The 26,571-nt window shown below is 63.7% G+C and overlaps 2 protein-coding genes across 7 annotated transcripts in view; both read right to left on the reverse strand.

The window, feature by feature from the left end:
• Positions 1–18: 18 nt before the first annotated feature.
• CHRNA4 (cholinergic receptor nicotinic alpha 4 subunit) lies at positions 19–6,771 on the reverse strand. Its single transcript, XM_040988182.1, has 6 exons — positions 6,696–6,771; positions 5,741–5,892; positions 4,639–4,683; positions 4,379–4,488; positions 1,804–3,004; positions 19–144 (listed from the first exon to the last, which is right to left on the reverse strand). The coding sequence occupies exons 1-6, from the start codon at positions 6,769–6,771 to the stop codon at positions 19–21; spliced, it is 1,710 nt and encodes a 569-aa protein (XP_040844116.1).
• An 8,916-nt stretch (positions 6,772–15,687) lies between these two features.
• The window catches only part of KCNQ2 (potassium voltage-gated channel subfamily Q member 2), a 30,547-nt gene continuing 19,663 nt past the window's right edge, over positions 15,688–26,571 (reverse strand). For 2 of the 6 annotated variants that reach the window (XM_040988160.1, XM_040988158.1), the window contains 7 exons: positions 26,374–26,442; positions 25,257–25,286; positions 20,585–20,808; positions 19,863–19,971; positions 19,577–19,708; positions 16,617–16,740; positions 15,688–16,389 (listed from right to left, as the gene is read on the reverse strand). In XM_040988160.1, coding sequence (XP_040844094.1) covers positions 15,688–16,389; positions 16,617–16,740; positions 19,577–19,708; positions 19,863–19,971; positions 20,585–20,808; positions 25,257–25,286; positions 26,374–26,442 — 1,390 coding nt within the window. Of the gene's footprint in view, positions 16,390–16,616; positions 16,741–18,226; positions 18,335–19,576; positions 19,709–19,862; positions 19,972–20,580; positions 20,812–25,072; positions 25,097–25,232; positions 25,287–26,373; positions 26,443–26,571 lie in introns of all 6 variants that reach the window. The other 4 variants (XM_040988156.1, XM_040988157.1, XM_040988161.1 and 1 more) reach the window with 4 other exon arrangements.

Below are 26,571 nucleotides of genomic sequence, written 5' to 3' on the forward strand. Positions count from 1 at the left end.
CAGCCTCCCCACAGGGGTCTAGATCATTCCAGCCAGCCAGGGTGGCAGGAAGAGGCCCACAGTGCCCAGCAGGCAGACCAGCACAAACACCCACAGGAAGATGCGGTCGATGACCATGGCCACGTACTTCCAGTCCTCCTTGACCTGCAGACAGATGCCAGTACCGAGTTCTGTTCCCCAGCCTTTCCACTGAGGTGGTTGCGGTGCGGCACCCACACACACGCGACCACAGCTGCACAGAGCAGACTGCTGTCAGGAGGGCTGGAGGGGTGCCATGGCAGGCTACACGCTTGGCTTGGGGCCCTAGCATGCTGTTCTCAGCTGAGCTGACCTGCTTGGAGGGAGGAAGGGCAGGTGAGAGGGGCTGCACTGGATTCAGTGCACTTCAACCAGTGTCACGTGTGAGCAGAGGCTGGTAAGGCAGCAGGTGGCTCTGCATGCGTGTGGGAGACCTGGACAGAGGTCCTGCCTCAGGCCGGCCCAGCTCTGGCCACTGTTGCCATCTGGGGGAGTGAACCAGCGAACGGAAGAGTCTGCCTCTTGCCCTCTCTCTCCGCAGACTAAATAGGCACATCCTTTTGTGTATTTATTTCTATTGGAAAGCCAGACACACAAAGAGTGAAGGAGAGACAGAGAGGAAGATCTTCCATCCGATGACTCACTCCCCAAGTGAGCGCAACGGCTGGTGCTACGCCGATTTGAAGTCAGGAGCCAGGCGTTTCTTCCAGGTCTCCCATGCGGGTGCAGGGTCCCAAGGCTTTTGGGCCGTCCTCGACTGCTTTCCCAGGCCACAAGCAGAGAACTGGATGGGAAGCAGGGCCACCAGCACATGAACTGGCACCCATATGTGATCCTGGAGCATGCAAGGTGAGGACCTTAGCCACTAGGCTATTGCGCCAGGCCCCAAATACATCTTTAAAAACAAAAAGATGACTACCTGTTTGGGGGTGTCCTGGCCTGGGACAAGAGATTTATTCTCACTTTGCCAAGCCTGGTGCACCCACCCATCTGGGAGATGGCCAAGGAGGAGGCTGAGGATGCACTGGGCAACAGGACCTGAGCACTGAGGGCCCACCTGCCCCAACTCCTTGCTTAGACGTCAGGTTGACATCTGGGGTCCCTGAGACATGAGCGGCCAGAGCTAGCCAAGGTGACCCCCCGTCCTAGTCCATGCTTGTCTGCCACCCGAACAGGGCCAGGGCCTTTGTGGCCGAGGCGTATGGAGTCCCTGCTGCCTGTGCCACTGCCTGTGCCTGTTGGTCTGTTGGGCATGGACAGTCAGCTGTCTGAGAGACTCCAGATGAGGCTGCAGGCTCTATCAGAGCTGTCCCTGGGAGCTGACACCAGTGCACATCCTGGGCCAGCAGGTAGTGGACGTGCAAGTGGCCGGGCCGGATGGGGGCTTCTGCCCAGCTCTGGCCCCAGCTCCAGGGCCATCTGGCCCAGCCCCCACCCTGGGCCTTGCGGAGCCCTGTCCCTGTTTGCTTGGGCTCCTGCCCTCTGTGCCCAGTGTCCTTCTGTCCCCGGAAGTTGCATGGTCACACATCAAAACCACCCTACTGGCCCAGCCTGCTTCCTGCCGCTCCAGAATGAGGTCAGGCAGAGGAGTAGCGGCCGGGGGAGGGGGTGGGGTGGGAGTAGGACTCAGGTAGGGACCTTTCGCCAGGTGTGTGGGTTGAGAATGAGTGGTCATGGCCCCTCCCCCGCCCAGCAGGGACCCATAGCCACAACAGGGCCTGTGGCTTTCCGATCATTCCCCAGAGGTGGGTCGGCCCCTCCCAGCCTCGGCCACGGCGCACTCACCGAGGAGTCGATGTCTTCCGCCCGCAGGTGGTCTGCGATGTACTGGACACCCTCAACCGCCCGTGTCAGGGCTGGGGACAGCAACAGGGGTCTGGGTGGTGCCTTGAGCGTGGGGCCAGGGGATGCAGGGGGCAGCTCCTGCCGGCAGGTGCAGCCACATGAGGAGGGTGGGGCCAGGAGTCCTGGGCAGCCAGCCGTCTGGGAGGTGTCGTCCTCGAGGGGAGAGGAGACCTGGACGCTGCGGGACCGGCACCGCACGCCACCCTCGGCTGCCTCGCTGGGGCGGGGTGTGTGCTGGACGCTTGGGGACCGGGCTTTGACAAGCTCTGGGGAGAGGCAGGGGCTGAGCTTTTCAACCTCTGGGGGCCTCTCGTGGGAGGGCGAGGCAGCAGTGCAGGGTGGCTGGGCCTCCACCGTCAGGGTCCCAGGCGGCCAGGGGCGCGGGGCGCCACCCACACCCCCATGCATGGCCTCGAGCAGCCGGCGGCAGCTGCCCTTGGCCGGGCGCTGCATGAGCAGCAGGCGGGGCAGGAGGTCCAGGAAGACGCGGCGCACCCAGGCTGGCATGCTGTGTGTGCGTGGCGAGCGGTGGTGCACGTTGAGCACGAAGACGGTGATGATGATGGAGAGTGTGACGAAGACCATGGTGAAGAGCAGGTACTCGCCCACGAGCGGGATGACGAGCGAGGTGGACGGGATGATCTCCGTGATGAGCAGCAGGAAGACGGTGAGCGAGAGCAGCACGGAGATGCAGAGCGTGACCTTCTCGCCGCCCTCCGACGGCAGGTAAAAGACCAGCACGGTGAGGCAGGAGAGCAGCAGGCAGGGCAGCAGCAGGTTGACGGTGTAGAAGAGTGGCAGGCGGCGGATGACGAAGGCGTAGGTGATGTCAGGGTACACCTCGGCGCAGCACTCGTACTTGCGTGTGTTGTAGGTACCCACGGCCTCCACGATCACCCACTCGCCGCTCTCCCAGAAGTCCAGTTGGTCCACACGGCTGTGCATGCTCACCAGGTCGATCTTGGCCTTGTCGTAGGTCCAGGAGCCAAACTTCATGGTGCAGTTCTGCTGGTCGAAAGGGAAGAAGGTGACATCGATGCTGCAGGAGCTCTTGTAGATGGCCGGCGGCGTCCACTGCACCCGCCCGTCGTGGAACAGGTGGGCCTTGGTCAGGTGTGTCACTGCAAAGTCCCCGTCGGCGCTGGCGGGGGAAGATGAGCACAAGCTGGTGAGGCCATGTGTCTGGCATGCACACAGCTGCACGTGGCGCTGGTGCAGGGTGCCCTGCGGGGAGGGGACCCAGAAGCTCTGGCCTGGCTGCTGCCCCCCACTTCCTGGGCATCCCCAGCACCTCGGGCCCTCAGCAAGGAGCCAGTGCAGGCAGGGCCTTGGGTAACCCGAAGGACAAGTGCCCCATACCTAGGCCCTGAGCCAGTCACTCAGCTGGCTGGGCAGACCCAGGCTGCCCATCCCTGCCTCAGCGTGGGCAGCTGGCTGTTCCAAGCTCCTGGGGTGCTGCCGAGACGGCCAGGTGCAGTCTGGAGGTGGAAATGACACCTTTACTGCTGGGCTCCACAGGAACATGGTGGGTGCCATGTGCCCCCTGGCCCTAACCATCCATTTGGACCCTTTGGGGTACCCCTAGGTCGAGACACTGTGCCTCTCCCTGGCCTATCACCAGAACCGCTCCCCCTGCAGGCCTCGGGTCCCCAACACCCCTGCAAGCTCTCACAGGAGTCCCTGAGCAGCCCCCAGTCTCTGGCCAGCAGGGCCTCTGACCTGAGCAGGGGCTGGCCATGGCCAGCAGCTCACAGGAGCAGGCCTGGGGGTCTACATGAGGCAGGGAGAGCCAGGTGGGGACACGGCTCTGGGCTGCTGCACCAGAGTGGCCAGTGGCCGTGGAGCTGGCCTAGCAGCTCCTGGCCTTACTCCCTGCCTGGCAGTTGAAACCCTATTACCATGGGGCCATGATGGAAGCTCCTCCAAGGCCTGCAGCACCCGCCGTGTGGCCCAAGAACCCCAGCCTGGCACTGGTGCAAGGATGTTCTAGCTCCCACCCCGGGAGGCCATCAGCAGGGCGTCACGTTCAGGTGCCCCCAGGCCCCCCAGCAGGCCCCAGCCCTAGCTGCCAGCTCCCAGGCCCTTCTGCCCCACAGAGTTCTGCCCAGTGAGCGAAGTGGGGGGTGGATCCCCTGCCCCCCCAGGGGTCCCAGCAGGGAGTGTGGGAAGGGAGGGGCTGCCTAGTCCCACCAGGGGACCTCCCAACTCCTGTCCCTGCAGCCCAGGGGACCTGAGGGGCATGGGGTCAGCAGGTGCACAGGGTCGGGGGGGGGGCAGCACAGGTAGCACCTCCTGTCCCAGCAGCTCTGCTAGCTATGGGGAGAGCGTTGGGGGCTGAGTAGAACCCTGGCGGCCACCCAGAGCTCACATCTCCCCTGCCGTCACTCTTGAACACGCTGCTGCTTGGGGTCAGGGGTCTGATCCCCTCTCTGCTGCGGCCCAGGCCAGCGTGCCAGCCCCACCTGCAGCACTGGCCACCACTCTCCCAGCCACACCCGGCCAGCAGGGGACTCACTTGTTATAGAGGACGATGTCTGGCCGCCAGATGAGCTCAGAGGGGATGCGCATGGAGGTGATGTTCTCATAGTCGCTGGGGTCCCAGCGCAGCTTATAATCATGCCACTCCTGGGAACATGGGTCAGCAGGTGTACAGGGGCAGGGCTCAGCAGAGGGACACAGGGGCAGGGGCAGGGCTCAGCAGAGGGGCACAGGGTTAGTTACGGGGTCCATGGGGTCAGTGGGGGCACAGGAAGATGGGGGCACAGCCTCACTCACCTGCTTGACCCACACGTTGGTGGTCATCATCTGGTTCTTCTCATCCTAGGGCACAAAGCAGGGGAAGTTCAACACCCTGCGGTCATTGCCTTGGCTCACATGCCAGCCTGGACCTAGGCAGCCAGCGAGCAGGTTCCGTCTGAAGGCCACTGAGCTACTGGGCAGCCCAAGGAACATGGGGACGTGGGGACCCAGACCTTCAGGCAGGACACTGGGTGCAGTTCTGCCCACTGCTGGGTCCCTCCTGGCTGAGGCCCCAACCCCAGCACCTGGACAGCCCCCAGCTGCAAGGCATCCTGACACGAGGCTGGGCTGCCCAGAGTGCTGAGCGGAAGCAGCCCAGAGCGCACAGCTGGGGCAGGACCCCTGCCTGCCTGTTGTGGGCTAAGGAGTTGATTGGCGCTCCTTGAACTGGGCAGGAACAGGAACTGGGCTTGTGGCTAGAAACACCTAGAAGAATTGGACTCATCTGTATCCAATTCCCTGGCTAAATTAGGACGGGGGAGGGGTGGAGTATGTAAGGAGAGGTGAAGGAGCAATAAAGGGAGACTTGGCAGAGACTTCTACCATCACTGGTCTCCTGTCGGTGCTTCATCCCCAGACCCTCTCCCTGCCCACGTTACTGGCTCTGCTGGTCGGAGCACCTGCCCCCAGAAGGACCCAGCACCAGCCAGGCAAGGGACACAGTACTCCAGCCTGGTCCCAGAGGACCCTCCATCTGCGTGTCTGCCTGTGCGTACTTGAGTGTGCGGCAGTCTGGGCCAGCAGCTCCTCCTCCCAGTAGCCCTGGGGCTGGGCCCAGAGTGCCCTGGGGAGGCCTCCCTGTCCCTGGGCCCAGTGGCTGTGTGCCTGAGACCCAGAAGGAGCCGCTGGTCCTTCACTCAGCTCCCTTGGAAGCCCTGCCTACCCACTCCTCCATATCCTGAGCAAGGGACAGCCTTGCCGGGGGCTGCCCAGCCTTGCCACAGTGATGGGGTATGGGGACGACCTCCCAGACCCTTGCCAGGCACCAGTGCCATTCAGGGCTCGGTGCAGTCACCCCAGCTGGGAGTGGGACCCAAGCCTCCCGCACAGGCCACTTGCGCCCCAGCCCCGCACCTACCACGTCGATGAGCTGGGCGATGGACAGGCCGAAGTGGACAAGGACCACGTCGGAAATGTTGGCCACGGGCCGGGACCACTTGTTGTAGCCAGAGAAAAGCTTGCGTAGCAGCCTCTCCTCTGCGTGCGCCCGGGGCTCCGCATGGCCGTTCCCTGCACCCAGGCAAGGGGTGGCTCAGGGCGGCCCAGAGGGGCTGTCCCCGGCACCTGAGCTTCCTGCAGCTCCACAAACACTGCCCTCCAGCCTGTGGCCCCGGAACAGACCCCAGGCTGGAGGGAGAAGCATCAGCAATGGGGCATGAGGCGGGTGGCATGCAGATGTAGTGTGGGCAGCAGGAGGGTGCGGGTGAGGAAGAGGGTGCCCACCCCAACCCGATGTCTCAGGCCTTGGACCATAAGTCCAGGACCCTGGGGAGCCCAGGACCCGGCCTACTGGCCATGCGTGCAGCCTGCCTCCCTGGGGAGGGGTCCTTCTCATCACATGGGGTCTCGGGGCCCTCCACCCCTACATGCAGCCAGGATATCCCTCTCTGGAGGATCCTATGGCCAGGAGAGCCACCCCAGGGCACCCCACCCCCAGACAAGGCGCAGCCCACTCCTCACTGCCTCCCTTCAGAAAGCCCCTGAGTGGGGGCAGGGACACGCAGTGGGGAGCAAGCAGACACTGAGGAAGCGAGGGGGTAACAGACGGTCCGGGGGGCGCCCCCTGGGGCGGGGACGCCCTTTCTGTTGCCCAAATTAGGGGATGGGCAGGGGCTGCCCAGTGCTGGAGCCCCTTCCTACCAGCCCGCGAGTTAACCCCCTCCGCGCCGGCACGCGCCGCAGGACCGCCTGGGCGCCGTGTCCGCGCCCTCGCGGCTTGGGACCGCAGCCAGGAGCCTCCCCGCCGCTTTCTCCGGGATGAGGGCTGCCTCGCACCTTGCGCCAGGGCACCCGCCAGGCGTCCCGAAACTCACCCGGCAGGAGGCCGACCCCCAGCAGCAGCAGCAGTGGCAACGCCGGCGCCGGCGCCCCGAGGCCCCCGAGCTCCATGGCGCAGCCGGCGGACTCTAGACTCGCGCCGTGTCCCCGGTCCGGGACCCGGGCCCGCCCAACTTGGTGTCCCCCGCGTCCTCGGTCCTCCGGCAGCTCCCCTTGCGGGGCTGTGAGCTCCACCCCGCCCGGTCCCGCCCTCCTCCCGCGCTGGGGACGGGGGAGGGAGAGGCGGGGAGCAGGGGGCGCGGCGGCAAGGCAATCGCACCCTGGTCTCCAGGGCCTGCGCCCACCTCGCGCCTGGAAGCGGACGGAGGAGGTGCGTCGGGGGCCCCAGCGGGCCAGCTCCCTCCCCCTCCCCGTCACTGTTGGCGATTCTGGGGATCTCAGCTCTCTACTGTCTCACCTCGCACCCGCACAGCCGCACCCGGGTGACACCCAAGGCTAGCGGGTGGTGGAGGGTGGGGCGTGCAGGCAGCACCCCCTTCCAAGTTGAAGGGTGGCTGCAGGTCGCCCTGGGCCTCCGTAGCTGCCTCCACTACCCGGCGCTGGGGTGGAGATGCTCAGAGACTCAGGTGGGTACGAGGCACTAACCACCCCAGCAGCAGCACCCCTGCTCTGCCCCCGCTCCGGCGGCGCCAGCTCAGGAGAGGGGGTTACTCCCCTTCTGCAGCCAGGAGCTGGCTCCCCAGGCCTCTGTCAGAGGAGCTCTGCCTGAGAGGCCCAGTGGCACAAAGCCGGGTGCACCCTGGTGGCTGCCTGGCCGTGGCATCCACATGCAGGTGGAAGTGACTCCCCGAATCTGCTCGAGATGGAGAGGCTGGACCAGCCCCTCCCCCCCATGGGTCTCCCCTCAAGGATTGTCCTGCAAGCCCCCAGAGCTGGCGCTTTGCTGGTGGGGCTGTGTCTCCAGGCAGGGGAGCTGCCCAAGCCTGAACCAGCAGGCCGGGGGAGGCCAGCCCCAGGGCTTGGACAGTGCCTGAGCGCACTCCGCCCTCTTGGTGCACACTGGGGCGCTGGGCAGCGGTGATGCCTTCTGGGTACCCTGGCTGAGCATGCTGCCTGTCCAGCCTCTCAAGACAGACCCAGCACTCCTGTGGGCTCACCCTCCTGCCTCACCGCTGACGCGGGGAGACGCATAATGAACTGGGTTAAAACCAGGAAGGCGTCCTGAGAAGACCCTGAGGTGTGAAGGTACAGAGTCCTGAGGGGCCAGCCATGGCGGTGCACAAGACAGCGCCAGGGCGGAGCCAAGCACCTGCTCCGCTGGAGGGGAGCTGGGCTCGGCACCGTGGCCCAAGGGCTGGCCAGCCGGCCCCAGCCACAGTCGCGAGCTGGGTCCGTCCCCTGCCCTTTCTCTGACAAGGACGCAGGCTCCACCCGCCCCTTTCCTAGCCAGGTCCAGTCTCCGCCTGTCAGGAATTCCCTGGAGGGAGGAGGGGGGCCGGGCGGAGCAGGAGGCGGCCGGCTCACACACAGCTGCCCGACCCGACCTCGCCGGCTCTCTCCCAGGGATTTACCGCAGGATTAGTCGGGCTCATTAGCACAACCGGCCTGGCCCTCCTCCCTGCCTCTGAATCTGGGTGGGGGGACTCTTCTGCCACCACCTGAGGGCTCAGTCCCCCGCTCCAAGCTGAGTGTGAGGGTGGATGGCGAGCCGGGCCTGGGCTCAGCTCCAGGGCTAGGTGCACCTGGTGGGGCTTCTCCCCCAGCCCCGCCCTGCCCTGGCCACCACCACGTCCCAAGGACATTTCCATGGCAACCAGCTGCTGGCTGGCCGGAGCGGGATTGGGATGCGGTGGAGCAGTGGAGCACCAGGGGTGTCCCAGGAGCCCAAGGACTCAAAGACTGGCTCGGGAGAGGGGGGCAGGATGGGGGGATCCTCGTGCTCCCCCCCCCCCGGGCACTGCCATCAACATCCCGACAGAGGGGACCTGGAGAAGCCACATGTCCACGACCATGACCAACTTGGGCCGGGCTCCGGCAGGGCTGGACAAGGGGACCGTAGGGTGGTCAGAGGGAAGGGGCGGGTGCCCATCAAGAGGCCCCTGAGACGCGTGTGGCAGGTGATGGTTGGGCCCTGGAGCACCGTGGCCAGCGGGGGCCAGGTTCCAGGCCTGGGTGTGTGTTTGGGGGCTGATCACTCCATTCTTCCTGGATCGTGCTGTGGAAGCGCTGAGCCTCTTCCTGGGGGAGCAGCTGGACGACAGCCCCGCCCCAGGGGAGAGCTCTGGACCCAAGCCAGGAGGTGTAACGCTGCCGGATGTCCTCCCGGCCTGAGCGACCTTGGCATCCTGCAGCCCGGCCAGGCCTGCTGACCGCTGCATTCCTGGGGTCCGTCCACACCCGGGCCTGCTGTGGGGGTGGGAGTGTCCTGTTCCCTTGCAGGGGTCTGGGCACACAGGATCCCCTCCCTAGTGGACCTGGGCCAGGCCTTGTCTGTGGTGCCTGGGACCCCCAGGAACCTTGCAGCCACACTCGGCATACAATGACCCTCCCACAAGCCCTATCCCATGGAGCCAGGGTGAGTGCCACAGCTGCCCCTCTCCTCAACCCACCCAGGGCGTCTCCCAGAGGAGACCACACAGGCCACGGGCAACTGCTGCTCCCCAAACCAGGGCCGGGACTCTGCGGCAGGGAGGGCCCTACCACCCAGTGCCTGGTGAGGTGTTCTGGACCCTGACCAGGCTGCCCCACCTCTTGTTCTGCCAGCTGGGACAGCTGAGGTTGTGAGGTTGTGAGAGCAGAGCCAGCGCCCGGCCCACCCCACACGAGCCCAGACTCCTCATCCTCCCTCACACCGGGGTCTCCAGCCTCTGGAGCCTCGGCCCCCAACATGGCTCCCGTGAGCTGCTTGCATGGCCGCTGCTTCCCAGTGAGACTCCACAAACAGCTCATCAGGACAGCCCAAGGCCATCCATCTTCCCAGCCTTGGGGGTCACCTGGGAGTCTCCCAAATTAGGTCATGTGCAGCCAGCCCATCTCCTGCAAGGGCTCTGTGCCCAGACCCTCAGCTCCAGCTCATCTTGCTGACCTGGCCTCTGGCCCCCTCTCCTTCAAGGGGGCCAGACCTGTCTCCCTGCCCGCACCCCCCCTGCTCATCCACACTTCGCGCTCCCAGAGAACCAGTGCCTCTCTGGACGACCCTGCTGCTCTAGGCCCAGCAAGTGTGCATCCTGCACTGGTCAGCAGGTGGTGCCTGGCCCAGGGCTGACAGAGGAGGGGAAGGGGGGAGGGGCTGGAGACAGGCAGGGCCCACAGGGAGTTGGGACACAGCTCCTGAGCCCCAGGACTGGGGCCCCAACAGAGAGTCCAGTGGGCCAGAGGCTTGAGACAAGGGGCTGCCTTTTCTTTAAAAAAAAAAAAAAAGAAAGAAACAAAGAAAAGGATTTTATATGTTTATTTGGAAGGCAGAGTTTCAGAGAGAGCTTCCATCTGCTGGTTTTCTCCCCAGATGACAAATGACCCCCCAGAAGCTGCACAGTGAGTTCATGCCATTCTCACTGGACAGTGACAGCCGTGGTCGCAGGACCCCACAGTGTGGGGTGAGGACGGACAGCTGCTGGACATAGCAGAAGACAGCGGTGGGCTCTGCCATGCCCCGTGGAGCCCGGGGAAGTTGGCACCCAGGGCACATGTCGTCAGGCTCCACCTGAGCAGGCCCAGGCGCTGCTGTGTGTACAGATGGCTCAAGAGGGCTGGGCAGAAGACGGCTGAGAGGACCTGTGTCCCAGGCCCTGCCCGGCTCCAGGGGCAGCATGCAGTGACCTCTCCCTGGCCAGAAGCATCAGATTCAGCTTGCGGTGGAGCCGGTAAGAGCAAGGGCCATGGGCATGCTGGGATGGGCAGTGAAGACCTAAGCTGGCCCAAGTACTGCCAGACGAGCCAGCCAAGACAGGCTATGTCAGCCCTTGCCTTCTGACGGCCAGGCCTGGGATCGCCCATCCCCTTGGCAGGTCAGCCGGGCAAGGTCTCCTCTGGTGTCCTGGCTGGGGTCCCCGTGGTGTCTTCCCCACTCTAATGCATGCTCATCCGGCATGTCCTCTGTTGGCGTTTAAGAATTCTGCTTCCATGGATACAGACTCCATGGGAAATGCCAGCTCACTTCCTCCTGGCCTCACCTCAGCTGGAGTCACAAACACCATTTCATCTCATGGGGCGGGCACCACTTGCTGCGCCAGCATCCCATACACATAATGGCTCGTATCCTGGCTGCTCCACTTCCCATCCAGCTCCCTGCTTGTGACCTGAGAAAACAATGGAGGAAGGCCCAAAGCCTTGGGACCTGCACCTGCATGGGAGACCAAGAAAAGACTCCTGGCTCCTGGGTTTGGGCAGGCTCACCCTTGGGGAGTGAACCAGCGGATGGAAGATCTGCTGTGCCCCTCTCTCTCTGTAATTTTGACTGTAAGAGTCAACAAAATAAAACTCTCCAAAAAATTTAGTGTCCAGATGTGTCATTTCATTTAGCTTCTTTTAGACTCTGCCTGTGTCATGGGCATCCATGCGTGCATGTTCACGTGTTTGTGTGTGTGTCAGGAGTCTAGAGAGAACACAGCCAGCAGACACTTCTGCTCTGAAAGCTTGGAAGCAGCCGTGCTGCCTTCAACACTGCAGAAAACTCAGGCATGAAAATGCAGTGGTCCAGCCCCCATGACTGTGCAGTGGTTCAGCCCTCCAGCCCTCTGTGACTGAGCAGTGGTCCAGCCCCCCATGACTGTGCAGTGGTCCAGCCCTCCCCAGGGCTGTGCAGGAATCAGGCAGTCACCCCTCAACCTGCCCACCCCAGGAAGTGCCCCCATTGTCAAGGTGGTCCCTTGGGTTTCAGGGAAATTTGTGCCTAAGGTCAGGGCTGGGTGTCCCGCGCTGCTCTTCTTGGTGGACACAGCTGGGTGAGCAAGACCTGGATTAGTTACCTGGGCATGGCCGGGACACCAAGGGCATGCAGGTCAGTGAGCCCTCAGCAAACCCTCCCGGGAGCTGCCAGTCCCTGCTCTTGCCTCTGAGGCAGCGAGTGCACCCTGCATGCCTGCTGGGTGGGCAGCAGCCTGCACAGGTAGCTCAGCAGGGCAGAGTGGCTGGTGTTGGCTGGGGGCTTGCGGGGTGCCCTCTGTCTGAGCATGGTGTCTGGGGTCCTGGCTCAGAAGACTCTAGGTTTAGAGGATGTTTTGGATGGGTGTGAGAACAGGGACAGTCCCGGGGCTGGGGCACTGTTCGACGCCTGGACAGTACCCCTCCTCTGGCTCCCTGGACTCTGGGATGCCCCCCCAGGTTTAACAACTCAGGATGCCTTCTGGCCTAAGGCCCCTTGGGGACATCAAAGGCCCCGATCCAGGCCTACAGCCCTGGGGGGTCTACAGACCCACAATGAGCTGGGCAATGTCCAGGGATCCAGGCCTGGGAGCACTGCTCAGCAAGTGTGGTCTAAAGGTCTGGCCTGGGAGAAGCGCTGGAGGGCCGTGCCTGGGATGGCCCTCCTTCAGGTCAGTGCTGCCCCCTGGTGGACACCTGGCTATGGCCACCAGGCCACAGTAGACCGACAGGGGTCTGCTGTGACTGCCCCCACTACCCCCGCAGTCCCTCCACCTGAGGAGAGGGTCTCTGGTGCTGCCCCTGATGGCCCTTCCTGGCCAGGCCAGAGGTTGGGGGCTGTTCTGGACACAACCTCTGCATCCCGCCTGCCCAGAGCCCACAGCTTTCTGGCCCCACGGCAGCAGCCCTGGGCTCCTGGATGACAGGTGGCCGATGACAGAGGGGACACAGCCAGCCCCAGAGCCCAGGTGAGGCTGATGCAGCCCCACCCAAGGCTTCCTGCCCTCAGCACCCTGACCTGTGTGTGGGGTGGGGACCTTCAGAGCCCAGGGGGTCCAACCTCCACTGGACCAGAACTGCAGGGTGATGGCCAGGGCCTGAGTGGGGCTCCAAGGGCCACATGTTCTACCAGCACATCTTGTGCCCGCAGCCCCGCACTTTCTGCCCTTTGGCGCCCTGCCCCAGGGTGATGAAGCAGGGAGGGGTTGTGGGTGAGGGGCAGAGGACAGGGCCCTGAGTGCTAGAGGGCTGGCAGTACTAGTCACCCCTCGGGGGCTGGGCATACCACACTGCCCCTCACACAGCCACGGGCCCAGGACACAAACACAGCCAGACCTCGGGGTCAAGTGGGCCAGGCTTCAGCTCTGTGAGCTCACCCCACTGGAGGTAGCTGGGACAGCAGGTAGGTGCCTGGGCGCCGGCTACTGACTGTCCATGGCAGGGTCCTACCCAGGTGCCTGGACTCCCAGTGGGACACAGCCCCGCCTCTAGGCTGCCCCCGTCCCAGCCTTCTGGAGGCCCTGGGAGTGAGGGTGGTGCTCAGCAGGTTGCCCAGACCAGCCACACGACAATCAAGAGCCGACACAGGGTCCAGGTGGAATTGCTGCATTTTACTAAGTGCACAGGGGCACGGGTATCCAACTTGGCCCGGACAGCAGGGCTTTCCAGAACAACCCTCCTCCCCAGCCCGTCCCAATGCCAGCCAGTCCTTGGGGCACAGGTGCCCACCTGTCCATGTCTGGGGTCTCAGAGACCCAGCAGTAACCCCAAGGTCACTTTCCCACAAGGACCCAAGCACAGGGGCAGAAGGCAGATCAGAAGCATCTTTGGAGCAAGGACAAAGTGCAGACGGCAAAGGCCACAGCGCCAGGGAGGGGGCAGCCACGTGGGGGAAGGGCCACAGGCAGGGGTGGGGGGCAGATCCTGGCAGGTGGAAGGCTTGGGGGTGCCAACGGTTACTCTGCTGCCCTGTGCTGGCCACTGGCCATGCCAGCTGGAGGCAGGGCCCCTGTGTGTCCATGACCAGGCATGCAGTGACCTCAGGGACTTTTGTCCATGAACGTTAAGACAACACCCAGAGACCATCCTGCCTGGCACTTATCTGGGTGGCTGGACCCTGCCAGCCCCACAGCTGTCCTTCCAAACATGGCCTGTTCCTTTATGCTCAGGAAGGCACAGGGGCCACCACCAGCCCTAAGCTTCTTCCAGAAAACCCTCCCCACTGGAGCAGGGTCAGGGGAGCCCAGTATCAGAGCAGGAGCTGGCCTAGCTGACCACTGAATCATCTGGGCAGAATTGTAGCCGTGAGACCCCATGCCCAAGTGTCCGCCCACAGCTGAGGGCCACCACCCACTCATCTGCTGTGACCACACTGTCCCCACCACAATGAGCCTCCTGCTCGGCCTGGCCACTTCCCTCTGCTTGTGTTGAGGGTGGCCGGGTCTGTCTCAGTGCGACCCCATGGATGACACCCCCGCTCCTACACAGCAGTGCCCTCCTGGAGTGTTCGTAGACGGCTCGGACCCCTGTGTGACCACACGCAGACTCCGTAGCCAGGAGAGATGTGCTCACGCGGCAGCAAGCGGGAAGCATGGAAATGCTGGTTCCGACCTATTTGGGCAGGGCCCTGGCTGAGCCTCTAGGGAGGTGCCCTCGGCCATCTACTGACCGCCTCCAGGGCAACACAGCCGTACTGGGTGCTGGGTCAGAAGCCAGGGCGGGGCCTGGGAAAGCTGGACATGCAGACGTGTGTCCACAGAGCCGGCAGAGAGAGGGCAGTGGGAAGACTGCACGGAGCCCTCGAGAGCAGGGTCCACCCCGGCTCCGTGGCCGAACACCGAGGACTGCCCAAGTTGTTGATTCAGGCAGGGGCGGGGGACATGTCAGCCATGAGTGTGGACACAGCCATGTTGGCACTGTATGCTGAGTGTGCAGACACTGTGTGGGCTGTGCATACATGCGTCAGGGTGCACATGTCCATGTATGCAGCTTGTGTGGGCTGGACACACACCTTTGAGCGTTCATGTGTGCATGGCTACAGCCATGTGTGCTGGTGTGCTGAGGGGGTACATGCTCTGCAAACACCTCATGTCAGGGACCCTCTGCCCTTGGTCACTGGGGTCCCACGCAGATCCCAGGGTGCCTGCCTGAAGGCCGAGGCTAGCTCCCAGTCTGTCTTCCAGGGGCAAACATCAACAGCCCGGGGGCAGGCACACCTGTCCTGCCTCTGCGACTGCTGGGTAGCCAGGACTGGGGGGGAGCCGCCTGCCTGTCACCCAGCCCTGGGGCTTCCAGCGCGGCGGGGTGGGAGGTGGAGCTCCTAGATGTGGCATAGGCCCAGCTGTCAACAGCGGCCACAGGGAATACCCAGGACAGCCCTGTGCCATCTCTACCCACCTGCCCCCTCCCATCATGCTGCCCACTTTAGAACAATGTCCACATGGGAGAGGGAGACTTACCACCCCTAGAGCCCAGGGCCACACGAGCAGGGCTGAGGGTGCCCCATGCAGGGCTCCCTGATGCTGTTTCCAGAGTTCCTTTCAGTGGGCCCACACTGCCCAGCTGCCCACCCTGACCCCATCCTCGCGGCACTGCCCCCAGAACGCCCTCGGACCTGGGGCCCAGGATCTGGTGGAGCAGGGCTCCAGGCACAGACAGAGCTTGCCAGCCATGGCAGGCAGCCAAGAGGACTCCGGGCACTGCCTCCGGGTCCCCACAGCTTGCTGGCCAGATGTGGGACGCTCCTCACACAGGCTGTAGGGCCTGCCGAGGGGTCCCATGGTCTCACCCCTTCCTCAGCTCTTGGGCAGGGTTCTGAGACCCTCAGCTCCCAGAGGAGCAGGGTAAAGTTGCTGACCAGCAGCTGGCTGGCCGGCCGCGTCTCAGTGGGCAGTCAGGGTGAAGGACACAAGAGCCAGCTGGTCGGTGAGGGACAAAGCTGCTGCACCCTCTGGGTTGGCATCGGTAGGACCAGGTCTGCCCTCCCCATACCCTGCTCCCGGTGCCATAATGCCACCTCATCTACTCCTGCTGAGTGTGCCCTGGGCCCTCACCCTCGCAGGCAGGGTGGCCACAGCTACCCCGGGGTTCCCTGCTGTGGACAGTCCCCGCCTTGCAAGGGTCCCCAGGGCAGCGCCAGGCAGGGCAGCCAGGGGACCAGCGGCCTCACTTCCTGGGCCCTGCCCAGCCCATGTCGCTGAAGGGGCCCTCACCAGTGGCCGAGCGGGGTGGTGGCCCACAGGGCGTGCAGAGGTCTGAATCCGTGTCCGACTCGCCCTCAGCGATGTAGGGGCGCACACGGGCCCGGGGCGCCACGGCCGCACAGCAGCTGGTGAGGGCGTCCAGGTTCTCCTTGGACTGGGAGATGCTGAAGCCACTGAAGGAACGCTCCAGCTCCTCGTGGTCCACGGACGGGATGGAGATGGACGTGTCGCTGTCCCTTAGCCCCGCCTCCGGCCGACTGCCTGGTGCTTCCTCCGGCCTCAGGAACTCGGCGCTGGCCCTGTGGCCACCGTAGGCTGACAAGGACCGCTCATGAGCTGGGGGTGGCGGGATGCGTACTAGTGAGCCGGGGTCCCCCACGGGGGATGCGCCAGGGCCTGGGCGCTGCCATGAGGAGGCGGAGGGCGGGCCCTGGGCAGGCAGTGCTGAGAAGTTCTTGTGGCCACCAGAGCTGGTGGAGCGCACGACCTTGATGACACAGCCGTGCCGGTCTGCCTGCTGCCGGCTGTCCTCGGGGCTGTGGTAGGGCGGCGCCGGCTCTGGCTCCTTGGCCCCAAAGTAGGCCTCCGTCTCGGTCGGGGGAATGCCCATCCGCTGTGTGTAGATGCTGACCAGGAAGTCCAGCTTTTTCTCCATGGACAGGACCTGAGGGTGGAGCCAGAGGGGCTGCTGGGAGGAGGGGCGCCACGGCTGCCCCTGGCCAGTGCTCCCAGGAGCAGACCCCATATGGGGGTGGAAGCAGTGAAGGTCCAGCCGGGGCCTGGGACTCCAGAGCAGGAACTCACACAGCAGCTTGCCCAGGGACGCAGGCTCCAGGCCGCAGGGGCCAGCTCAGAGCCTCAGGGGAGCACGTGGGGTCCGGGGGCTCTCACCTGCTTCTCCACCTTGCCCAGCCGGCCCATCATGCTGGGGTCCTCCGGCAGCTCTGCCTCAGCAGGGCCCTTGGCACGCTCCTTATCGGTAATGGCCGGGCCCCGGCCCACGATCTGGTCCACTCTGCCAGGAAGAGACAGTCCCCTGTGTGAGCTCGGGTGGGTGTGGCTGGGTCCTGCCCTTTTCTCCAGGCCCAGCCTGAGCCCCCGGGGCAGCAGGTATCAGGGTGCAGACAGCAGTTCCCACCTGCTCCAACACCCCGGGGTCCCATTCCCTGTCCCTATCTGCTCCGCTCAGGGCCCAGCACCCTAGGAGGGGTCAAGCGGGGAGAACATCCACCGGGCCATCCACCCTCACCTCCTCAATTGCCGGGGCCCACAGAGGCCCAGTGGGGGGTGTCAGGAGCACAGAGAGTACCACACCCTGCTCAGCCCATTCCGGGCTGCACAGGGCCTCCTCGGGCCCGGGGCTCAGTGCCGGCAGCAGACAGAAGCGGGGCAGTGAGTACAGGTTCCATGCGGGATAAGGCTGGGAGGCAGGGACACGGGGCAGCACAGGGGACCGCAGCACACAGATCAGAGGGGTGACAACGGGGCCGAGGTCACATGTCCATACACATGCGCGGGTGTGTTCACAGGGCGTGCTTGAGTGGAGTGTCCATGAGTGTGCCTATGTGCCATGTTGATGTCTGTCAGAGGGCCTCTGTGTGTGCAGGCGCAGAATCGAGCTGAGTTCATCTGAGATGAGGCTGCAGTTGCCCAGCACCCGAGTACAAAGGCGGGCTCCTTCAGCCCAGCACCCTCGGGCTCAGCCACACTCACCGCGTGCGCCCTGGTCGCCTTCAGTCTGGGCAGCTGGGGGAGTGCTCCCTCTCTTCTGGGGGGCTCGGAGGAAGGGTTCAAGCCAGCGCCAGCTGGGGTGCAGCCCGCCATGCTGTGCTGGGCTCATGCTGCCACATGCATGGGGTGCCCCTGGTTCCAGGCAGATGCCAGGGGCACACAGAGGGGCTGGGGCTCCTGGCTACCAAATGTCCACGCAGCCCAGGCACAGGGGTCCAGCGCCTTCACCCCTGCCACATGACGGGCGCCGCCGGCCACTCAGCTGCTCCTGGGGCTGGGGAGAGTCCTTCCAGGAGCCTGTACCACCTCCCGCCTTAGGCCTTGAAAGTGGGGGAGAGCCTGCAGGACCCACCTGGCCACGGCTGGAACATGGACAATCCCTGCCTGCGTCCAGCTGGGCAGTGGCTTCATGGGCAGGTGCCTGGCCCGGGGAAGGGTCAGAACCGTCCCCTCCCTCCTGTACCCAGGCCTGATGACCTCATGTGAGGACGCCTGGCGGAGTACAGGGCAGTGGTCCTGCCACAGTGGCGCCCCACGCAGGAAGGTGTGTGGCCAAGCGTGGGTCCATGTGGCATCGGACGTGGGCAGCATCACCTGAGTGGGGCAGGGAGATCTCGCAGCCAGATCCCAGGGAACAGACCCTCAGGCTGCCTGGCAGGAGGCCCCACCCTGCTGGCCCCATGTCCCTGGGAGCACACGGTGCTGCGTCATGTGGCCTGGGCGAAGGGCTGTCCACTCCACAGACAGGCGGCAGGCGCCGGAGTCCTGACCTAGGGGAGAACCGGGGCGACTCTCGCGGAGGGGCCGAGGGTCCTTTGCTGGGGTACTTCTTGTGCCGGGGAGTTGAAGGGGGTGGGGGGCCCACAATCATATCTATCCTGGCAGAGTAGACAAGAAAGAGACACCAGCACACGCATCGTACAACAGCCGCCCACAGCTGCCGGCAGCTTGGCCCGCAGGGCTGGTACCACGCTTGGCTCAGCTGCCGACACTCCTGCAGGCGGGAGCCCGGCCCAGGACAGGGCCCCGGGGGGTGGGGCCGGGGCGGTAGCTTTGCTTCCAGACAGAAGGGGTAGAAGAGGGAGAACGGAGGATGGGACACAACATCCTGGTGACAAAAACAGCTGTTGTGAGAGACACGGCCACAGGCATGAGAGTCAGGATGCTGGGACACGCTGATGAGCACACACCCACACGGCAATGCACACACGAGTACACACACCCCACATGCACACCCACACCCCACACATACGGCATACACAACGCACACACATGGACAGCACGTGGTCACTGCTGGCGTGGTACCACGCCCTGGCTCCCTGCGAAGCAGGTACCGAAGGCCAGAGGGACCATCCCACAGTATCCACAGCGTCCCTGCAAGGGCCATGAACATAATGGGACATAGCTCCTCAAAGTGCTACCCACACTCACACATGTACACATTCATATCTGTGAGCGTGTGTGTCCCTGCGTGGGAGGCATGCATTACCCTGGAGGTGTGCAGTCCTTGTCTGTGTGTACGTGACCCCCACGTATCTCATCTTCTGGCCCAGGTCCTCGTCTGTGCACGCACACACACACACACACGTATCTCATCTCCTGCCTGAGGTCCTCGTCTGTGCACACACACACACACACACACACACACGTATCTCATCTCCTGGCTGAGGTCCTCGTCTGTGCACACACACACACACGTATCTCATCTCCTGGCCGAGGTCCTCGTCTGTGCACACACACACACACACACACACACACACACACACACACGTTTCTCATCTCCTGGCCGAGGTCCTCATGCGTACACACACATATCATGTCTCCCGGCCAAGCGGACAGTGGCAGAGCTGGTGAGCTGCAGCTTCCCCTCAGGTAACCCCGTGCCCTGGACAGGGGCACTGTGGATGGGAGCATCCTGGTCCGTGTGGCTTTATCTTACAATTCCGTTCCCTGCATGCATGTGCCCACCTACAGCACAATCACGCGTCTGCAGGTGTGCCCACGTGTGCACTCACACACAGGCCCACCAGTGTGGGTGGGGAGAAAGGGGAGGACAGACGTGTGCACACAGAAAGCTGAGGAGCAGTGGACATGGCGGGCAGCAGAGGGGTGGCTCTTGCCTGGACTGCAGGCTCTTGATGCGGGACAGCATGTCCAGGTGGCCGGCCGAGTACTGCTCGATCACGTCCATCACATCGTATGGCCGCAGGCTCTCCTTGAACTTGCGCTTGGACACCAGGAACCTCATGACGCTGGGGGCGGGGAACGCTGGTGTTGAGGGGCACTGCCAAGCCACAGGCCTGGCCCTTTCCCAAGAGCCACGCTCAGGGCCCGGCTGCCCTTGCCTGGCCGCCTCAAGCCCCCCTGTGCCCTGCGGGCCCCAGGCGCCGCCCCCCCAAGCCTTACCACACAGCACGGATGCTGACTTTGAGGCCAGGGGTCAGGTCCTCGGCCACAAACTCGCAAGTACAGCTCTTGTTGTCCTCCACGGCGTCCTCTCCCGGGAGGCTGGCCTCTGGGCACAAGGGGACAGAGCTTGTGAGCGCAGCCACGGTCCCCTCCATGGGTGCCACCTCCAGCATGTCCTTCCTTCCTGTGGTTCTGCCCTCGTGACCAGGCTGCCGCTGCAGCCCCCAGAGGTGCAGGACAGAACAGGCATCATACAACAGGAGGGGACCCGTGCACACACATACATTCACCCACACACAGCACTGACACATAGGCTGGACACAGGTGGGCACTGTGGGCAGTGTCGAAAGCCAGAGCATGTCCGTGTGGGCAACAGGTCAGGTCCGGCTGCTCCACGCCCCACCCAGCTTCCTGACGGTGGCCTGAGAGCAGCAGAGGAGGAATGCTTGGGCCTGCACCCACAGTGAGTCCTGGATGGAGTTTCTGCCTTCAGCCCGCCTCAGCCCCAGCGGTTGCCACCATTTAAGAGAGTAAACCAATAATTTAAAAAATTCCTCTATCTGTTTCTGTAGCTTATCTTTCAAATACATAAAAATTTTAAAATAAAAGAGCCTTGATCACGTGGCTGGAGCCCACATCCCCCGGTGGCTGGAGCCCACATCCCCCCATGGTTGCAGTCCCTACCTCCCCAACCGTACCCCAAGCCTGGCCACACGCACCTTCTGAGTTCTGCCGAGAAGCAGCACCCTTGATACGGAAGGCCTGGCGGGCACGGCTGCGGTCCCCAAAACTCCAGCTCTTGGGCACCTTGCTGGGACTGTCCTCCAGGCTCTGGCCAGCACTGGGGGAGCGCCGGACGCTCTGGGCCTGGGGGGACCCCTTGCCCTTGGTCGCCACGCCGCGGGGGCTGGAGAAGACACGGTCCTTCAGGCTCACCTTCTGGCTGCTCCAGCAGGACCATCAGAGAGAGAGAAAGAAAGCCAGGGGTCACTCAGCACGTGTGCGGATGGCAGGGAAGCAGGGGACGCGGAGCCTTGCTTTCTGGGCAGCCATGGCTAGTGCCTCCCTAGCTCTGCCTCAAACTGCAAGCCGGAGGCCTTCATGGAGGCCCCGGCATCCTGAGAACCCAACATCCCGGCAGCCAAGGGGATGCACACACTGAGGGGACTCTCGCAGGAAGCCTCGGTCCCAGGCTATTTGGTCACCATGGAGACAGTTCCGGCAGCTGTGGACTGGGACCCACAGCCTCACTGCCTCCACTGCCCTTGTGGGTGGGGAGTTCGCTCACGCAGTCAAGGACTTGTGGGTTAGTTTCTGAGGGGGCAGCGGTGGGGATGACCACACCCTGGCCTCGGCCCTGCTGAGCAGCCACTGCCAGGGAGGCAGGCCAGCAGAGGACACAGGGATGACCGCCCACCACTGGGCCTGGTCTACCCCGTGTCCCACAGGCACCCGGGGCACAGGTAGGGGCAGCAGCTGCACCCGCTGAGGCCTTTTAGGGGCAGGGGCCAGGATGCCCAGTCCAGATAAGCTTCAGTTCCTCTCCAAGGGAGATGCCCCTCTGTGTACCATGCCAGGCCACAGGTGGTCTCGCCTCTCCTGAGCACTCTCCCTTGCCCCAAAGCCCAGCCCAAGACACTCCCGGCCGCAGGGAACACAGACTCTGTGACCCCCTTGCTCATCTGCGCCCATGGGCAGGTGCAGCAAAGGGCCAGAGCCCCTCCCCGTGCAAGCTTGGCTGATGAAGCTCCCGACAGTGGGCAGGCAAAGGCTGCGGTGGCAAGGATGAGTCCAAACTCACTCAGCCATCGGGATGCACAGGGCTGGGGGTGGGGTGCCCACGGAGCCCCATCCTCCTGGCCAGCAGGTGGCCAGAGAGCACTGCGGCCTCCTGCGGCTGCTGCTCTCACCTCTGTCAGAAGCCCAACCCAGGGCCAAGGCCCTCGCCATGATCACCCAGGGTCACCCAAGAGCACTGCAGCCTGGGCCTCGGCTTTGGACCTGAAGGAGACTAGAGCTAGAGCAGGGGCATGTGGCCAAGCCTGGACACGCCCCTCCATCTCCAGGTCCCCCTCTGGCCATCGTCACCTGCAGGTGAGCTCATTCCCCACGAGCTACGGGCAGAATAAATGCAGGGGGCTCTGACCAGGCAGACACCTCAAAGTGGGAGGGGTGGGAGTGAGGTCCCCAGTGGAAGCCCAGGGAGAGGCAGGGCAGCTAAGCCTGGAGCCACGCTGAGCAGGGAGAGGGATCCATGCGCATCAGCCCAGGCTACATCTGAACTCCCTGGGCCCAGCAGCTCTGGACAAGAGGGGGATGGACAGAGGGCACTCAGGGACAGCCAAGGAGCATGAGGTCTCCCCCAACCCCACTGGCCCTAAAAAAGGCAACAGGCTAGGGCAGTGGTCTCAGCCTCCAGGAAAGCAACTGTGCTGGCCATGGCCAGCCTCAGCCACCCGGTGCCTGATGGGAGGCTTTGTCACCTGAGCCACAGGTCAGCCAGGGCTGGAAGAGCAGTGGGGAGGTGCTAGGGAGCCCTGGTCACTCCTGGAGGCTGATGTAGCACAGGGGGCAGCACCCTGGGTCCACATCTCGGGACGGGCCCCTGCAGGATGTTCTTGACAGACACACTGAGGAGGGTGCTGGCCCGCGGGGTGCTGGGGAGGGGGCTGGCCCACTGGGTGCTCCTGACAGACATGCTGGGAAAGAGGTTCAGCGCCCCCATCAAGGGCCTCAGTTCATGCAGGAGGCAACAGTTACCTCCCCCAAGAGAGGCTAGGATCAGGAGCTTGGGGACCCCCAGCTTGGGTGACCCGAGTTCAGCTAGCAGTGCCCTTGACACCCCAGAACTTCTTCCTGCAGATTTTTAAGTAAAACCGGAAAACAAAAAGTGGCCCAGTTGGACTGGGTTAGGGGTCCCATGTCTCTGCTTCCTCCCGGGGGGCCTCCCAACATGGGGCTCCCCACCCCACATGGCCCTGGACCCTGCTCCCGGAAGACCCCCAGGTGCCCACTCTGCACTAGCCCCTTGGACCAAGCTCTCAGAAGCCTCTCCACGCAGGCAAAGGTGTGCGCCCCCGTTGGCCAACTGGCTCCTCGTTTCCACATGGCCACAGGCCCCCAGTGCCTGCCACAACAATGTTCCCCTAAGAAGTGCCTCCTGGGGGCCCCAGTCGGTGACCTGGTCATGTAGTCTGGGGTGGCGCCTGTGCCTCATGGGGTACCAAGGACCCCAATCAGCGCAGACCAATGCTGCAGAACCCCTGGGACCAAAGACTGCCCCACAGGGCAGGGAATGGAAAGGGAAGATGAGCTGGAAACAGCAGTCAGGAACACAGCCTGGGCACACAGGCTCAACCCCACGAGCCGCCCAGGGCATGGCCAAGGTGTGCCCGTGTCAGGGCCAGAAGGGGTCTCCGCGGCAGAGTAGGAGATCCTGGTGTCCACACCAGCTGCCCACTCAGACCCCACGGGCAGGGGCCTCAGGGGCCCTGGAGCACCGCCGTGCCCCAGTGCAGGATGGCACCTGCCCTCCTCAGGCAGCCTGCCCGCAGCAGCCACCACGGACAGACTTCTTCCTGTGGACCTGCTGCACCACTGAGAAGTGCGTGACTGTCCACGGAGGACGGAGAGCCCCCCACACCACCAGTCTCCAGGAGCAGCGGGCAGAAGTTGTCCTCACCTGAGGGCAAGGCCCTAGGTGGGCAGAGCGTGGGGAGGCATGGGCAGGCAAGCGAGACAGGAGTGGGGGCCCTGGAACGTACCGGAGCGCGGGGCCGAGGGTCCTCACCTGTGGTTCTGCTTCGGGGTCAGCCTCTTATCCCCAAAGACAGAGCAGACGAGAGAGCAGCCCGAGAAGGGCAGTGACAGGGATTAAAAGCACTTGGGGGGCAGTAAGGGTTTCCAGATTTAGGGGAGGGGCAGGAGAGAGAGAGAGAAAGAGAGAGAGAGGCTGAGAGAAGCTCGTCGGAGGGGCAATTCCGGCAACGGCAGCAGCAGAGACCACAGGAGCCAGGGCAGGACGTGGCAGAGCAGAAGTCTGCCCCATAGGCCGCCGGGATCTCCTGTGTTCCTCCAGCCACCCGGACAGTGTCATGAGAGAGGATGGTCCCCGCTCCATCTCACCCTGATAGGCACCCTCCAGCCAGGGCCACACTGGGCTCTGGGCCAGCCTTTAGGAGTTTGGAGCCCAACTCCTCAGCTTGAGGCACTGGCCACCGTCTGTTACTGCAAGGCTGGAGTGGGGGCCCCGTTCCCACACCCGAGCAGCCTGAGCAGCCCCGAAGCCCCTCCACCCAGGAAGGCGCAGGCAGCCTGGGTCTGGGATGCGAGGTCTGCGACGTGCCCTGGCTTCTCTGTCCACTGCAGACAGCAGCAGCTCTCATGTGCACGTGGCCCACCAGGGCTGGCCCGGGGTCCCATGCAGGAGGCCAGACTCTGAGCACAGTGGGAGCACGGGGAACCCCAGACACGGTCAGCGCCTGAACAGCATCAGGACGGGCAGAAAGGGGCTTCCCCACCCTTCCCAGGACAGAACCCAGAAACTCATCCCCAAGATACTCCGTGCTCAGCAAGCACACAGCCTACGTGGGGCTACAGGACAAGCCCGGCCCCTCCCAACCTGCCCAATCCTGTGCTGCCACACATCAGGGGTCTACCCAGCTTGGCAGCATGCAGCAAGAACTCCAGCAGAAACTCCTACACCAGCAAGTGGAAGGATGCGTCACGGACACGTGAGGGAGCTACCAGAATTTCCCAGGGCACATAGCAAAGAGCTGCCTACTGAATCCAAAGAAAAGGGGAGGAACATGGGAGCCATTTGATATGAGAGCAGGTGCACACCCACGGGAGAGCGTGAGGACCTGGCAGGTGCATACCCACGGGAGAGCGTGAGGACCTGGCAGGTGCACACCCACGGGGAGAGTGAGGACCTGGCAGGTGCACACCCACGGGAGAGCGTGAGGACCTGGCAGGTGCACACCCACGGGGAGAGTGAGGACCTGGCAGGTGCACACCCACGGGAGAGCGTGAGGACCTGGCAGGTGCACACCCACGGGAGAGCGTGAGGACCTGGCAGGTGCACACCCACGGGAGAGCGTGAGGACCTGGCAGGTGCACACCCACGGGAGAGCGTGAGGACCTGGCAGGTGCACACCCATGGGAGAGCATGACGACCTGGCAGGTGCACACCCACGGGAGAGCATGACGACCTGGCAGGTGCACACCCACGGGAGAGCGTGAGGACCTGGCAGGTGCACACCCACGGGAGAGCGTGAGGACCTGGCAGGTGCACACTCCCACCCAGGCCCAGCCGTAGTCTGCATCCTTTGCACACACACAACATGGACGCTGTGCCCCAGCATAGGCAGAGGGCGGTAGCAGGGCACTGACCTTGCTGTTGGCTCCGGCTGAGGCTCCTTCCTTCAAACAGAAGTGACAGGATGTCATTTCTGGCTCTGCTCCCACCAAGGGTGCCCCCCAAGACCCTCTACTTCCCCCTCCCTTGGCCCTCGGGCAGCAAAGTATTCAAGTACCCACCCATGTGCAGCCTGCGGCAACCGTGAGAACCCAGTGAGCAGGTCAGGGGCCTCAACCGAAGGGATCCCCATGTGGCCCGAGAGGCCAAAGGTCTGAGCCCCATGTAGTACCCTGCTCTCTGTATCCCCTTGAGGTCAAAGTCACAGGTTTGGGCCTGGCGTGCTAGCCTAGTAGAGAAAGTGCTTGCCTTGAATGCACCAGGATCCCACAAAGGCACTGGTTCTAATCCCAGCTGCTACACTTCCCATCCAGCTCCCTGCTTGTGGCCTGGGAAAGCAGTCAAAGCCTTGGGACCATGCACATGGGAGACCTGGAAGATACTCCGGGTTCCTGGTTTTGGATCGGCTCAGCTCTGGTCATTGTGGCCACTTGGGGAGTAAATCATCTAACAGAATATCTTCCTCTCTGTCTCTCCTCCTATTTGTATATCTGATTTTCTAACAAAAATAAAATAAATCCAATAAATAAGTAAATAAATATATCTTAAAAAAAAAAAGTCACAGGTTCCAGACTGGGAGCCCTCTCATGGAGGCTGGAGGACACTGACCTCAGCCAAGCCAGCTGCGGCTCTCAGCCTCCACTTGTCCAATGTGTCCAGTGTGTCCGTGCGTCCGCCCGTGGGCCTGTGTGTGTCCGTGCGTCCGCCCGTGGGCCCACATGTGTTCATGCGTCTGCCCGTGGGCCCGTGTGTCCATGCGTCTGCCCATGGGCCTGTGTGCCCCCATGCATTCATGTCTATCTGCCATGTGCCCTCGTGTGCTCGTGAGTGTGTGTGCCCTCTTGAGCCTGCACTGCCCACCTCAGGTCAGATTCCGTAGCAAAGGAGAATGGCAGGAGAGGATGTTGGTGCTGAGCCTGCAGGAGCCCCTGGCGGCCCTACTCTACGCCTCCTGGCCCCTCCACCCACGGCTCCCGGAGAGGAGGTCCTGAGGGGCAGCGGCGGCAGACCCCCCGGCCAGGGGCCGCTGACCTGAAGGTGAGTCCAGACTTGCTCTTGAGGTTCCTCAGCAGCTCCAGCTGGTTGAGCGGCGGAATCAGCCTGGACGAGAGGAAGTACCGTGAACATCCACCAGGCGTGCCTCGGCCCTGCTCTCAGCGTCCACCAGCCAGCCCCAGGGGCGCCTCGGCCCTGCTCCCAGCGTCCACCAGCCAGCCCCAGGGGCGCCTC

Source organism: Ochotona curzoniae, unplaced genomic scaffold (genome assembly GCF_017591425.1).
Source record: "Ochotona curzoniae isolate NIBS_2020 unplaced genomic scaffold, NIBS_Ocur_1.0 contig_48, whole genome shotgun sequence".
Taxonomy (NCBI): domain Eukaryota; kingdom Metazoa; phylum Chordata; class Mammalia; order Lagomorpha; family Ochotonidae; genus Ochotona; species Ochotona curzoniae.

Excerpts from the sequence above, each read along its gene's own strand:
- CHRNA4 (XM_040988182.1), bottom strand. The coding sequence starts at position 6,771 with ATGGAGCTCGGGGGCCTCGGGGCGCCGGCGCCGGCGTTGCCACTGCTG. Across the intron at positions 5,893-6,695 it reads GGGGGTCGGCCTCCTGCCGG|GGAACGGCCATGCGGAGCCC; the intron begins GTGAGTTTCGGG and ends GCCTGGGTGCAG. Across the intron at positions 4,489-4,638 it reads CCAACGTGTGGGTCAAGCAG|GAGTGGCATGATTATAAGCT; the intron begins GTGAGTGAGGCT and ends CCATGTTCCCAG.